Below are 13499 nucleotides of genomic sequence, written 5' to 3'. Positions count from 1 at the left end.
CTTCTTTCAACCCCTAAAGCTTCCACTATTTATAGGGTTTTGTTATCTCCCATTACTATCTGAACCAAGTCTAGATCTGAGCTTTTATGGGAAAAAGATCCAGCAGTTAACTGGGATGTTATCTTTTGGAATAAGATTTGGTCAGGTATTTATAAAATCTCTAGAACAACTAATATCACACAAACTTCATTTTATATTTATCACAGGCTTTACTATACACCCCTTCAATGTTCGAAATTCTCATCCTCCAATTCACCTAAGTGCTGGTCCTGTGACTTTCCCAAAGTGGATTTAATGCATTTGTTATTTTGGTTTCCTAACACGTTAGCTTTCTTGCACAAAATATGGTCACAGCTAACTCATATATTTGCATTAATACATACCTTTAAAATTCTCCACAATATTTTGGGCACTCTATCCAATTAATTATTATATAACTGATCAGAGAATTGTTTGATATTTTTCTTGCCATTTCCTTTCAACAAATTCTGTATCATTGGAAATGTTCTTCTAAGCTCTCATACATGGCATGGTGGGATAGTGTTTTATATCATCATAAACTGGATACTTTATTTTTACATCAACGTTCTAAGGATCGGGGTGCTTTTATGTTATGATTCCCATTAACTAGTTTTTTTTTAGTTTTTTTTTTTTTTTACATAGAATAGATAATGCTGCAGCTGAGACTGAATGCATATTGTCAGAGAATTTTCGCCCCCCATGAGCTTTTCTCTCTCTCATAGCTATACTCACTAAACTGTTTGTTATCTTTGATTATATTGTTCAAATTTGAAATCTCTTTTAATCTGTTTCAAATATGAGGATATCTCTTTGCTCTTATCGATATTTATATGATTAACGTTTCCCTGTTTTCCTTTACCTCTACTTCCCTGATTTTCCCTAGAAAATGTTCTAAAGACTTTAAATGTATTCTTCCATATTTGTATTTATACTGTTTAACAATATGATAAATATGTTATAAAGTTCTGTTTTTTAATATATCTAAATAAAGTCTTTTAAACACAACTAACAATCATGGGTCATAAATTCCAGCTCACTCTCAAAACAACACAGGTGCAATCACATCAACACCAAGTGATTCTATCTGCATTAAAAGACGTGAATGAGAAAATGTACAATGTTTAACACAATTTTATTTATCAAATATTTTTGCAATTACAGTACATTTGAAAATGCTTTTAAATCAAAGATTGGTCACATAAGTATTACAACAATTGACTCAGTATAAAATAATTTCACATAAGAAACACTTATTCTACCTCATCCCCCTCCCTTAATGTGTAAGACAGTAAATTGATTATTTTCCTGCTAATCTCCTTAGAACTACAAAACATGTTAAACTTCTTTGTTTTCTGTTTATAAATGCATTACAATGGACTTATAGATTGAGTATGGGGTATATGCAGGTTTGCAGTAGACGTTGAGACTGGAGCAAGTGCACAGAAAGAAAACAAATCCTGACGACCATGTAATTTCATCTCAACTGAGTAGCATTTCTCACTCTGCTGCATAATTTCACTACTGGCAATTATGACACCCTAAGCAGGATGTGGAGAGAACACACAACAGATATCTATCTCAGCAGGATTCTTGTGAAACCCATGGCATCTACTGTGAACTATTAAAGCCATATGGATTTGTTACCAATTGCTGGCACTGGGAAGTGCAATTAAGATCCCTAAATCTATGACTAGGACATAACACGGGCTACAACATTTTGTTTAGTATGTGATTAAAAAAAAGGCATGGGTTGGTTCTACATTCAGTTTTAGCATTTGCAGTAACAGTGACATTACAGGCAATAAGCTACCACCATCTCCAGTAATTTTAGGAGTGCATCCCACAAAATTCCAGGAGTCTTTTCAGGTGAGGGAGGCAATATGTATGCTATGAGTGAGGCCCTAACATCTACATAGGCACTAGTGCAGACAGAGGGCCTTCAGTATCTCCTATATACAATCGGGATGCATGCTTTGGGTAAAGCCTTTTTGAATTTATTGCTTAGGCAAAGGAACTTGTGTGGTTGTAAGGTCTGTCAACTGGCATTATGGACTGATCAAGTCATGAGGGGACCATGCCTAAGATCAAGTATGTTGAAGCCATGGGATCTGGTGGGCTACAGTAGCAGGCAAACTGCAACTCTGGGCAGTAACCCCTTTTGAACTGAAAATCTGATGTAAGCTCCACCTTGAAAGAGTAAAAATCAATGAAGACTGCATTTAAAACAAACATTTAAATCAAAATTATCAGAAACAAAATTATGCCAAATGCCATGTTGAAATTGCTACAACTCCATTTTTTTGTAATTAAAATAGAAAATATTAAATTAAAAGTTCCACGATGAAATTCAGCAACAACTCACTAAATAGAGTACCTTCTAAAATCAGACATGGAGGAAAGACTGCTACACAGTAACCAACAGTTTCTCTAGGGAACCACATGACTTAAGGCAGGAGTACAAACAGATTTTGAAACAGATTTCAAGGAAAAAGGATACTACAAATGTGCATACCCTTAAGAAGCTCTTTTCACCTCTATAGTGCCATATGTTACACATACGTAGGGCATTAGTCTAAGACCATTAGTCAAAGATAAACCAGGGCAACAGTAGGTGTTGTTGACAGAAGACTAACAAGTGCCACGAGTGGTGCTGTAACTAATTTTGGAATGCAAATGCTGAAATCATGACCTGACCACTAACCATAGCTCCACTAAGTACCAGGTCGCTTTAAAGATAATTGTCCTTTGCAGCTTTCTCATACTTTTAACGCATCTAGAAGGCAGAAAAATCTCAAGTCAGGCCTCAGAAACATTCTCAAACTGCCTAGTCCAACAGTATCAATCCTAGACATTCAACAGTTAATGCTCCTGAAAGAAGAAGGAAGATGGTGTCAACAAAACAGGCCTCTTCCATTACCGGGCATCAGTACAACAAATATTGAACTCAAGTAAGACAATGCATCCCTTTAGAAAAGCGTTATTCCGTTGGCTCGAATATTGTCTCTCCATAGCAGGACCAATAGGAAAATCGAAGCAGGTGAGCTATAATGACCCACCAGTTACACGCTGCACAAAGCAAGAAACATGACTGTACTGTCATGTGGATAACTTATTTAGAAACAAGCATTGGCATAGCCAAAACATTTCGCCTATGCAAAATCTATTGGATTTGTCAATGTTTTTCTGTACACGTTGCACCGCAGAGGCACCAGCAGCAGAAAACGAAGGTGAGCTTGACCTGTGCACGCGGCTGCCCTCCAAGCAACTCGTAGGGTGGCTCGAAGGGCTTGTGTGGGCAAACACCATCTGTAATATTTTAAAGAAACGCTGTGTACAATAAGTAACTGACAAGGGCTTTAAATGCACAGTCCACACAAGTAACTGAAACAAAAAACAGAGGGCAGCTCAACAGCAGCCCATGTGAGAACCATACCCAGCATACCAGGTGTAAACTTTACATTATATGGAATTCTTTATAAGGAACATTTTTCAGCCCAACCTCAAAGTGTAAAAAGAGCTCACAAGCTCGAAAACCAGAAATGTTGAGAATAAAAAACATTAGACTTTAATTACCCACCACTCCTTAAAAAACACAAAAACAAAATACACCTGAATTTCCTGCAATTAACTGGCATTTCCTAGAAGCATCATCGAGTGTTCATGTGTAGAAAGAAGGCGTATATCCCCAAAACAAAGCTCATCAAAACTTTTATCTTGATGTTTCAGCACCTAATAGCAATAAAAGTGTTGAGAAATTCAATGACTTGAAATACCAAACTCATTCACGAATTTAGAAGGATATTTTCTGGGTTCGGTATTCTAAAATCGTACATATTACACACACACACTGGTAACCATTTCTGACTGGTACATAAAAAAGGAGTGACTGAATCGGAAACCACAAAATAACATGAACGTTTTATCCCAAATGCTTTTCCAGAGAAGGGAGAAAACCACTAAACACAGAACACACAGCCAGACCAGGCTACATATGTGAAAAAAGTCATTGTGCACTGTATGTTCAACTGAACTAGGGCTACCAATGAGTCCAATATCAACTGAAGGTAAGGCCTGCCCAGGGATACTCATGTACATGTGGCTACTGCCTCTAATGGACAGTACCAATGCAAACTTATTAAATTAGAGAATTTCCTTCATATCGATCCTGAAAGGCAGGTTCGAACTTTAATAGTAAGGCGTTGACCAAAGTTAAGTTGTCAGTACATATATTTAACATGATTGCAGATTTAGGCCTCTTTTTTCATCTGTGGATCGAAGTGCTGAGATTTTTAGTGTCTTAGTAAAGGCATTTTTTTCTGAAACACAAAGACACACTTTGAAGAGCATTTAAATATGAAAACTCCACAACATTCTCATTCATAGTGTCGGTGATACAAGCCAACCCAGCAGATCCTCTTTCTACGAGACCCGTGCAGGAAACATGACGCGCTATTTTACACCTTCCAACTGGATGGTCCAGGCAGCCTCCATCGGCAGGAAGCCAGGAGGGATGAAGGGGAGGTAGATAGTCAGCCCCTTACCCGGCAAAACCTCCCACTTAAGGTATCCTGAGAACCCCAACATCGTTACCTGAAGAAAAAAAAGAGAAGAGATGTCAAAACTACATAAATGGAACAACAAGCAGCAGCAACAAGTATAGCCCCACTAAACATACCAAAAAGAGAACTCAGACAGGCACATCTTTCTTAGATAAACATATAGCGCTTGTTAAGAACTCAACGTATAAAATCAACAGCATCTGTAAAAGTAGGATTCCTATACTTTCAATAACCAAGTTAAGAAAAGTACTTTTTATGGGGATCAGGAAAGGGAACTGTAGCTACAAAAGCTTAAGATATTGTGAGAGGTGCTAAAAGACATTTTCTACCATAAGACCATGCTAGCCCTGGCTCGCACTATCTAAAAAAAGATTACAGTATTATGTAAATCCCACAGATTCTTTCTCGAATGTGTAAAAGGAGAGTAAACCTGATCCAACTCAGATTTATGTAATATGGCAGTACCTTCTTTGCCTCTTCTTTTCCTTTCTGCTCTATATCTTTCTATGTCTATCCTATTCTGTTATTTATATTTCTTATTAGTACAAAAGTGCATCCCAGTCAACCTACTGTACAACTAATGCTGCAATCAGTCTTAGTTAGTTACTTTGTAAATGATTTAGTCTCAAACGCACAAGATCCATATTACCTTCATGTAACCAATAAACATGAAGTATTTAATTTTCTACACTACTTTTATGAATGTAAATTCTCTATAAAGGCTATCGAATAGAAAGAAAGCAGTCCAAAAATCATACACACATTTTCCAAAGCAGACCATTTTTTCAACTCTGTTGCACATTTGCATACTTTTTGTAGTATGTGAATTATACAAACTAAAATGATTTTTTAAAGGGCAGAATGATCTCACATTTGTTTGTGCACAAGGCTTGGGTGAAGGCAAGTTTAGCACATTATTCTGTGGCCAGTTCAGAAAGATGGCGTAAACTTTGGAGTCCTTTGAGGTGTACCTGAAACAGACAAAAATAAACAACTTTGAAGAAGGGCTATGCATCATTATGGTATGTTCTTGAGATTTATATAGCATCCTAATAATTCCTCTGTATTAAGATACACTTCTTGACACCCACTACAAGGCTGCATCTGGAAATCTCATTGACTAGAATTCTGTCACAACTACGGATTTCCCTCAAAACATTGTGAGATGCTAAAAATCCAAACCATTTGCAACATTAGAAGCACAACTTTAATTCTTTGAAAACGGACACGTTACTTATCTTCGGTAAAGCCTTAGCTGGTAGAGACAATATCTAGTTGCAGATTTCTTATCTTAGTATTTCCCCACACGTCAGTCTGGATCCAGAGATTTTTCTTGAGTAGTACCACCGTGCACCATAAGATGGCATCGATCAGGTCTGTGTCCGGCATCAGCATCGTCTGTGCCAGATATGACATCACTGGTCCTATAAAGTTGCTACCCTGGTGCGCTGACATCAATTTCTTTTCACGGCTTTCCACGCCAGAAGCGCAGAGCCATGAATAACAGTGACTACAGGTGCAGTAAAATTAGGGTCCTGAAAGGGAGTCCCTGTCCCTAGAAACCAGTTCGCAGAGGGGTGAGGATGGGTGGGTGGGTCTGTAAGGAATCTGCAACTATTCATTCATTCATTCATTCGCATTTATAAAGCGCGCTACTCACCCGTAAGGGTCTCAAGACGCTGGGGGGGTGGGGGTGGAGGGGGGGTCAGTGCTCAAAGAGCCAGGTCTTGAGCTGCCTCCTGAAGGAGAGGTGGTCAGGTATGGTGCGAAGGTGGCTGGGCAGAGAGTTCCAGGTCTTCGCTGCCAGGAAAGAGAAGGATCTTCCTCCGGCGGTGGCTTTGCGGATGCGGGGTACGGCTGCCAGGGCTTGTCCGGTCGAGCGTAGGGTGCGCGGAGGAGTGTAGAAGGAGATGCGGTGGTTGATGAGTTTTGGTCCGAGGTTGTGAAGGGCTTTGTGTGCGTTGGTGAGGAGTCTGAAGGTGATCCTCTTGTTGACTGTGAGCCAGTGAAGTTTCTTCAAGTGTCCGGAGATGTGGTGGTGGCGGGGTATGTTCAGGATGAGTCGTGCTGCAGCGTTCTGGATCCGTTGAAGTTTCCTCTGCAGCTTGATGGTGATGCCGACGTACAGAGTGTTCCCATAGTCCAAGCGACTGGTGACGAGGGCGTGGGTGACGGTCTTTCTGGTATCGGTGGGGATCCAGCGGAAGATCTTGCGGAGCATGCGGAGGGTGTTGAAGCATGCCGAGGTCACCGAGTTGACCTGTCTGGACATGGAGAGGGATGAGTCCAGGATGAAGCCGAGGTTGCGTGCGTGGTCGGTGGGTTGGGGAGTGCTGCCTAGGGCGGGAGGCCACCAGGAGTCGTCCCAGGCAGTGGGTGTGGGGCCGAGGATGAGAACCTCCGTCTTCTCTGTGTTCAGTTTCAGCCTGCTGTCTGTCATCCAGTTCGCTACTTCCTTCATGCCTTCGTGTAGTCTGGTCCTTGCTGAGGTGGGGTTGTTGGTGAGGGATAAGATGAGCTGGGTGTCGTCGGCGTAGGATATGAGGTCGAGTCCGTGTTTTCGTGCGATGTTCGCCAGGGGGGTCATGTAAATGTTGAAGAGGGTGGGGCTGAGGGAGGATCCTTGGGGGATGCCGCAGGTGACCTCCGTGGCTGTAGATCTGAAGGGGGGGGAGGCGGACTCTCTGAGTTCTTCCGGAGAGGAAGGAGATGATCCATTCCAGGACCTTGCCTCTGATGCCGGCGTTGCTGAGGCGGTGTATCAGGGTACGGTGGCAGACTGTGTTGAAGGCTGCAGAGAGGTCCAGGAGTATGAGGGCCACGGTTTCTCCCTTGTCGGTCAGGGATCTGATGTCGTCCGTGGCTGCGATGAGGGCGGTTTCGGTGCTGTGGTTAGCTCTGAAGCCGAACTGTGTGGGGTCGAGTGAGTCGTTGGTTTCCAAGGCGGTGGTGAGTTGAGCGTTGACGATTTTCTCAATCACTTTGGCGGGGAACGGTAGGAGGGAGATGGGCCGGAAGTTTTTGAGTTCGGTGGGGTCTGCTGTTGGTTTCTTTAAGAGGGCGTTGAGCTCTGCGTGTTTCCAGCTCTCTGGGAAGGTGGCGGAGGTGAGAGATGCGTTGATGACGTCTCGGAGGTGGGGTGCGATGATGTTGTCGGCTTTGTTGTAGATGTGGTGCGGGCAGGGGTCGGATGGAGATACCGAGTGGATCGAGTTCATGACGCGGGTGGTTTCCTCGGTGGTGGTTGGGTTCCAGGTGAGGATGGTGGTGATGTCGGTGGCGGGTTCTGGGGTGGGTTCGTGTTGGTAGTGGTGAAGCTGTTGTATATGTCGGCGATTTTGTGGTGGAAGAAGGCTGCGAGGGAGTCGCAGAGGTCCTGTGAGGGAGGGATGGAGTTGTTTTCTGCGTCGGGGTTGGAGAGCTCTTTGACGATGCCAAAAAGTTCCTTGCTGTTGTGGGCGTTGTTGTCTAGTCTGTTCTGGTAGGCTGATTTTCGTGTGGCGCGGAGGCGTTGGTGGTGTTGGCGGGTGGCGTTCTTGAGGGCTGACATGTTCTCCTCGGTCTGGTTGAGGCGCCAAGACTTCTCGAGGGTGCGGCATTCTTTTTTGGAGTCCTTGAGGTCGGGGGTGAACCAGAAGTTTTTCTTGTGGTTGTTGGTGTTAGCTTGGGTCTTCAGGGGGGCCAGGAGGTTGGCGCAGTCTGAGATCCAGCTCGTGAGGTTGTTGGCGGCTTCGTTGGGGTTAGTGGTGCTGGTGGGTTGGTTCTGGGAGAGGGTCGATGCGAGCTGTTCTGTGGTGATTCGATTCCAGTGTCTTCTTGGTGGTTGCTGGGTGTGGTGGTGCATGGTGGTCTTCTTGAAGCTGAAGTGGACACAGCTGTGGTCCGACCAGGTGAGTTCGGTGGTGTGGCTGAAGGAGATGTGTTTGCTGGAGGAGAAGATGGGGTCGAGCGTGTGTCCGGCGTAGTGGGTGGGGGTGTTGACTAGCTGTTTCAGTCCTAGGTTGGCGAGGTTGTCCAGTAAGGCTGTGTGGTGTTGTTGTCGGTGTGGTTCTCCAGGTGAAAGTTGAGGTCCCCTAGGAGGATGTAGTCGGTGGACGAGAGTGCATGAGGGTTGATGAAGTCTGCGATGTCTTCGCTGAACTTGGTGCGTGGTCCTGGTGGTCTGTACATGAGGGTGCCTCTGAGGGTGGTCTTGGGGTCGCTGTGGATCGCGAAGTGGAGGTGTTCGGCGTTGGGGAGTGAGTTGTCGATGTGGGTCGAGATACGGATGGAGCTTTTGTGTGCGATGGCGACGCCTCCTCCGATGCGGTTGGTGCGGTCTTTCCGGATGATTTTGTAGCCGTCGGGGATGGCTATGGCGATGTCGGGTGCCGAGGAGGGGTTCATCCAGGTCTCGGTGAGGAAGGCGATGTCCGGGTTCGTTGAGTTGATGAGGTTCCACAGTTCGATGGCGTGTCTGTGGACGGAACGGGTGTTGACCAGGATGCAGTGGAGATTGCTTCCGGGGGAGTCGTCCTTGACGGGAGCGGTGTGAGTCCGTAGGCAGGTGAAGCGGCAGCTGCTGCAGGTGAAGGGTCCGTGGGTTCGTTTCGGGGTGGCGCGGTAGCAGCCCGGCGTGCGGCCGGGGTTGAGGGTGGTGGAGTCGTAGGTCAGGCGGGGGTCGGGGGGGCCAGGGGTGCGGGCGCTGGGCGCGGTCCAGGCGCGGACGGGCGCGGACGGGCGCAGACGGGCTTGCCTTAGGCGCGCCTTTGGCGCGGTCGCGCAGCAGGCGCCATTTAAGGCTAGCTGGGAGGAGGGGTCAGCTGGGAGGCGCGTGGCGGGAGGGTAGGGGCCAATGGGATGCGGGCAAAAAACGGCGGGAAAAAGCGGGAGAGGGATTGAAGCGGCGAGGGCCGCAAAAGGCGGGAAAAAAACGAGGAATAAAGCGATCGAGAAAACGAGGCAGAAAAAAGGCGAGGGGCACGGCGAGGGGGGCACACACAGGCAAACAGGGGTACAAAAGGCAAAAAAGGAGAACACTCGCTCAAACAACCAGGGGTACAGAAGGCAAAAAGGAAAAACACTCGCTCAGACAACAAGGGGTACAGAAGGCAAAAAGGAAAAACACTCGCTCAGACAAACAGGGGTACAGAAGGCAAAAAGGAAAAACACTCGCTCAGACAACCAGGGGTACAGAAGGCAAAAAGGAAAAACACTCGCTCAGACAACAAGGGCACACTCACGCTCAGGGGCAGCAGTAACCAGGGGGGCAGGGCGCAGAGGTGGCGCTCGCGGCGCGGGGAGCGACATACCCGGGGGTCAAGGGTCGCTTGATATATATATAACTAGATATTGTCTCTACCCGATAAGGCGTTATCGAAGGTAAGTAACTTGTCCATCTGATAGAGACATCTAGTTGCAGATTCCTTACCTCAGAACAGATACACCAGCAATACCATTCCCAGAGGAAGGTGAGTGAACTAAGATCATATTAGACAGTCCTGCAAGACCGAATGGGTAAAGTGCCCATCCCTATAGATGCCCGTCCCTACAGAACTGACTGTCCAGGCAGTAGTGTTTGGTAAACATCTGCAGAGATGCCCTTGTTGCCACCTGGCAGATGTCAAGGACTGGAACTCTGTGTGCTAACTCAGTGGACGCAGCTTCAGCTCTGGTAGAATGAGCACGCAAGCCCTCAGGGGGTTACTTCTTAGCCAGTGCATAGCACATTTTAATCCAGAGTACGACCCATCTAGAGATGGTTGTCTTCTGCACTGCCCGACCTTTCTTCACACCCACATAACCAACAAAGAGTTGATCATCCACCCAAAACTCTTTGGTACAATTCAAGGTAGAACGCCAACGTGTTTTTTGGGCCCAGGCGGTGAAGTCTCTCCTCTTCCTTAGAAGGGTGCAGAGGTGCGTAAAAAGTAGGCAAGGTGATGGGTTCGCCTACATGGAAAGGCGTAACCACTTTTGGCAGAAAGGAGTCACTAATGCAAAGCACCACTTTGTCAGGATAAATGGGACGGTAGGGCGGCTTAGATGACAATGCCTGCAGCCTACACACCCTGCGGGCAGATGTAATGGCCACAAGGAAGGCTGCTTTCAAAGTGAGAAGCCTGAGAGGACAATTGTGGAAAGGCTTGAAAGGAGCGCACATCAGAAGTGCCAAAACTAAATTCAAATCACTTAGGCACATAATAAATGGAGATGAAGGAAACATATGATTAAGGCCTTTAAGAAACCTATTTACAATTGGAGACTTAAAAAAAGGAAGGTTGATCAGGCAACCCCAAAGAAGGAGAAATGGCAGGCAGATAACCTTTGAGAATGCCCATAGTAGTGCCCCGCTGAGCCAGAGAAAGGATAAAAAAAAAAAACTCAGAAACAGGGACAGGAAGGGAGTCAGACTTGTCTGTGCACTATGCCACAAATGTCTTCCAAAAACAGGCATATATCGTTTTGGTGCAAGGATACTTGGCTCCCAAGATTACATTACAGACTTTGGGTGGAAGGTCAAAAGCTGTCAACTACTGCCACTCAATCTTCACCCAAGAAGGCAGAGACTGGAAGGTTCAGGTGGAGAACTCTCCCCTGCTGCTGCAACAGAAGATCCTCTCTGATCAGAGGATCAATGGCCATGTTCAGTAGCTTTGGTCCATTTCACGCATACCTCAAAGGACTCCAAAGTTTAAGCCATCTTTCTGAACTGACCGCAGAATAATGAGCCACAAGCATTACTTTGGCCCGGTCATTCTTGATCTTCTTGAGAACTCTGGGCAGAAAGGTGTACAGGAGGCCTGAGTTCCACTCGAGATGAAAAGTATCACCAAGTGATTGCCGCCTTGGAAACTCCAATGCGCAATACTTCTAACATTGCATGTTCTCTGCAGAGGCGAACAGATCTAGCCAAGGCTCTCCCCACTGCTGAAAGAGAACTTGCACCACTTACGGATGAAGACACCATTCTTGATCGACTAAGTATTGTCAGCTGAGTTTGTCTGCTCTGGCTTACAGAGAGCCTGACAGATGTTGAAACACCAGGGAAATTCCCTGTTGTTCCAGCCAAATCCAGAGGCACAGAGCCTCAGGGCAAAGGGTCCATGAGCCCACCCGCCCTGCTTGTTGCAACAGCACATGGCGGTGGTCTTGTCTGTGAACACCTGCACTACCTGCCCTTTGAGAGAGGGAAGAAATGCTTTCAAAGCTAGTCTGATCGTCCAGAGCTCCAACAGGTTGATGTTTAGTCCAGACTCCACCAGAGGCCAGATGTCTCTGATCTCCGCCTCTCCTAGGTGGCCACTTCATCAATGGAGTGACGCCATCTTTCTGAACTGGCCAAAGAATAATGAGCCACAAGGATTACTTGGCCCAGTTGTTCTTGATCTTCTTGAGAACTCTGGGCAGAAGTGGTATGGGCGGAAAGGTGTACAGGAGGCCTTAGTTCCACTCAAGACGAAAAGCATCGCCAAGTGATTGCTGCCTTGGAAACTCAACAGTGTTAGAAATTGAGTTTCTGGTTGGCTAGGGTATGCACCTCAGCAAGGTGGATCCCACCACTTTAGTCAGGGTAAGTCAATTACCAATTTTTAACAGAGGGAGCACATGCACTTTAGCAATGATTATCAGTGGTAACGTGCACAGAGTCCTAAAGCCAACAAAAAGGGGGTCAGAAAAATAGGAGGAGAAAGGCAAAAAGTTTGAGGATAACCCTGCAGAAAGGGCCACTTCCAACAAACGTGCAATACTGCTGACATTGCACGTTCTCTGTGTAGGCGAACAAATCTAACCAAGGCTCTCCCCACTGCTGAAAGAGACCTTGCGGATGGAGATGCCATTTGTGATCAACTAAGCATTGTTGGCTGAGATCATCCACTCTGGCGTTCAGAGAGCTGCGCCAAACACCAGATGCCCCTGATCTCCGCCTCTCCCAGGTGGCCGCCCCATCCATGAAGTGACAGCATCTTTCTGAACTGGCCACAGAATAATGAGCCACAAGGATTACCTGGGCGTTCTTGATCTTCTTGAAAACTCTGGGCAGAAGTGGTATTAGTGGAAAGGCATACAGGAAGCCAGAGTTCCATTCGAGACAAAAAGCAACGCCAAGTGACTGACGCCTTGGAAACTCCAATGTGCAATACTGCTGACTGCACATTCTCTGCAGAGGTAAACAAATTTAACCAAAGCTCTGCCACCTGCTGAAAGAGACCTTGCGCCACCTCCTGATGGAGACCCATTTGTGATCGACTAAGCATTGTTGGCTGAGTTTGTTCGCTCAGGCGTTCAGACAGCCGCCAGATGTTGAACCACCAGGGAAATACCCTGTTGTTCCAGCCACATCCAGAAGCGCAGAGCCTCTTGACAAAGGGTCCAGAACCCCACCTGCCCTGCTTGTTGCAGTACCACATGGCTGTGGTGTTGTCCATGAACACCTGCACTACCTTCCCTTTGAGAGAGGGAAGAAATGCTTTCAATGCTAGTCTTATCGCCCAAAGCTCCAACCGGTTGATGTAGAGTCCAGACTCTGCCAGAGAACAGATGCTTCTGATCCCCACCTTTCCCAGGTGGCAGCCCCATCCACGGAGAGACGCATCTGTCACTGCTGTCAGTTCTGGTTTGGAAAAAGAAAGGGATCTGCCTCTGACCCAATCGCGGTTCATTAGCCACCGCTGTAGATCTTCTGCAGTTCCCTACGAGAGCTGGACCATGTTGGAGAGATTTCCCTGATGCTGCGTCCACTGGAACTTCAAGTCCCACTGCATAGCCCCCATAGGCCACCTGGCATGTGTCACCAACCATGCAGGAGGCCATGAGGCCCAGCAGCCTCAGAGTGATTCTCACCGAAATCCAGGATAGAGGCTGAAACATTGGTATCATAGCCTGAATATCCTGGACTCGCCACTTGGGAGGATAAGCCCACAACTGCACTGTGTACAG

At 46.3% G+C, this 13499-nt stretch overlaps 1 protein-coding gene across 1 annotated transcript in view; it reads right to left on the bottom strand.

Moving 5' to 3' along the window:
- Window positions 1–1134: 1134 nt before the first annotated feature.
- FUCA1 (alpha-L-fucosidase 1) overlaps window positions 1135–13499 on the bottom strand; it is an 86156-nt gene continuing 73791 nt past the window's right edge. Inside the window, exons 7-8 of the mRNA XM_069223457.1 lie at window positions 5452–5551; window positions 1135–4611 (exon numbers count right to left, since the gene is read on the bottom strand). Of these exons, the coding sequence (XP_069079558.1) occupies window positions 4471–4611; window positions 5452–5551 (241 nt within the window). The 3' untranslated portion in view covers window positions 1135–4470. The remainder of the gene's footprint in view (window positions 4612–5451; window positions 5552–13499) is intronic.

This window comes from Pleurodeles waltl, chromosome 3_1 (assembly GCF_031143425.1).
Source record: "Pleurodeles waltl isolate 20211129_DDA chromosome 3_1, aPleWal1.hap1.20221129, whole genome shotgun sequence".
Lineage (NCBI taxonomy): Eukaryota > Metazoa > Chordata > Amphibia > Caudata > Salamandridae > Pleurodeles > Pleurodeles waltl.
Note: the sequence above shows the minus strand (reverse complement) of the source record. Positions and strands in the feature narration are given on the sequence as shown.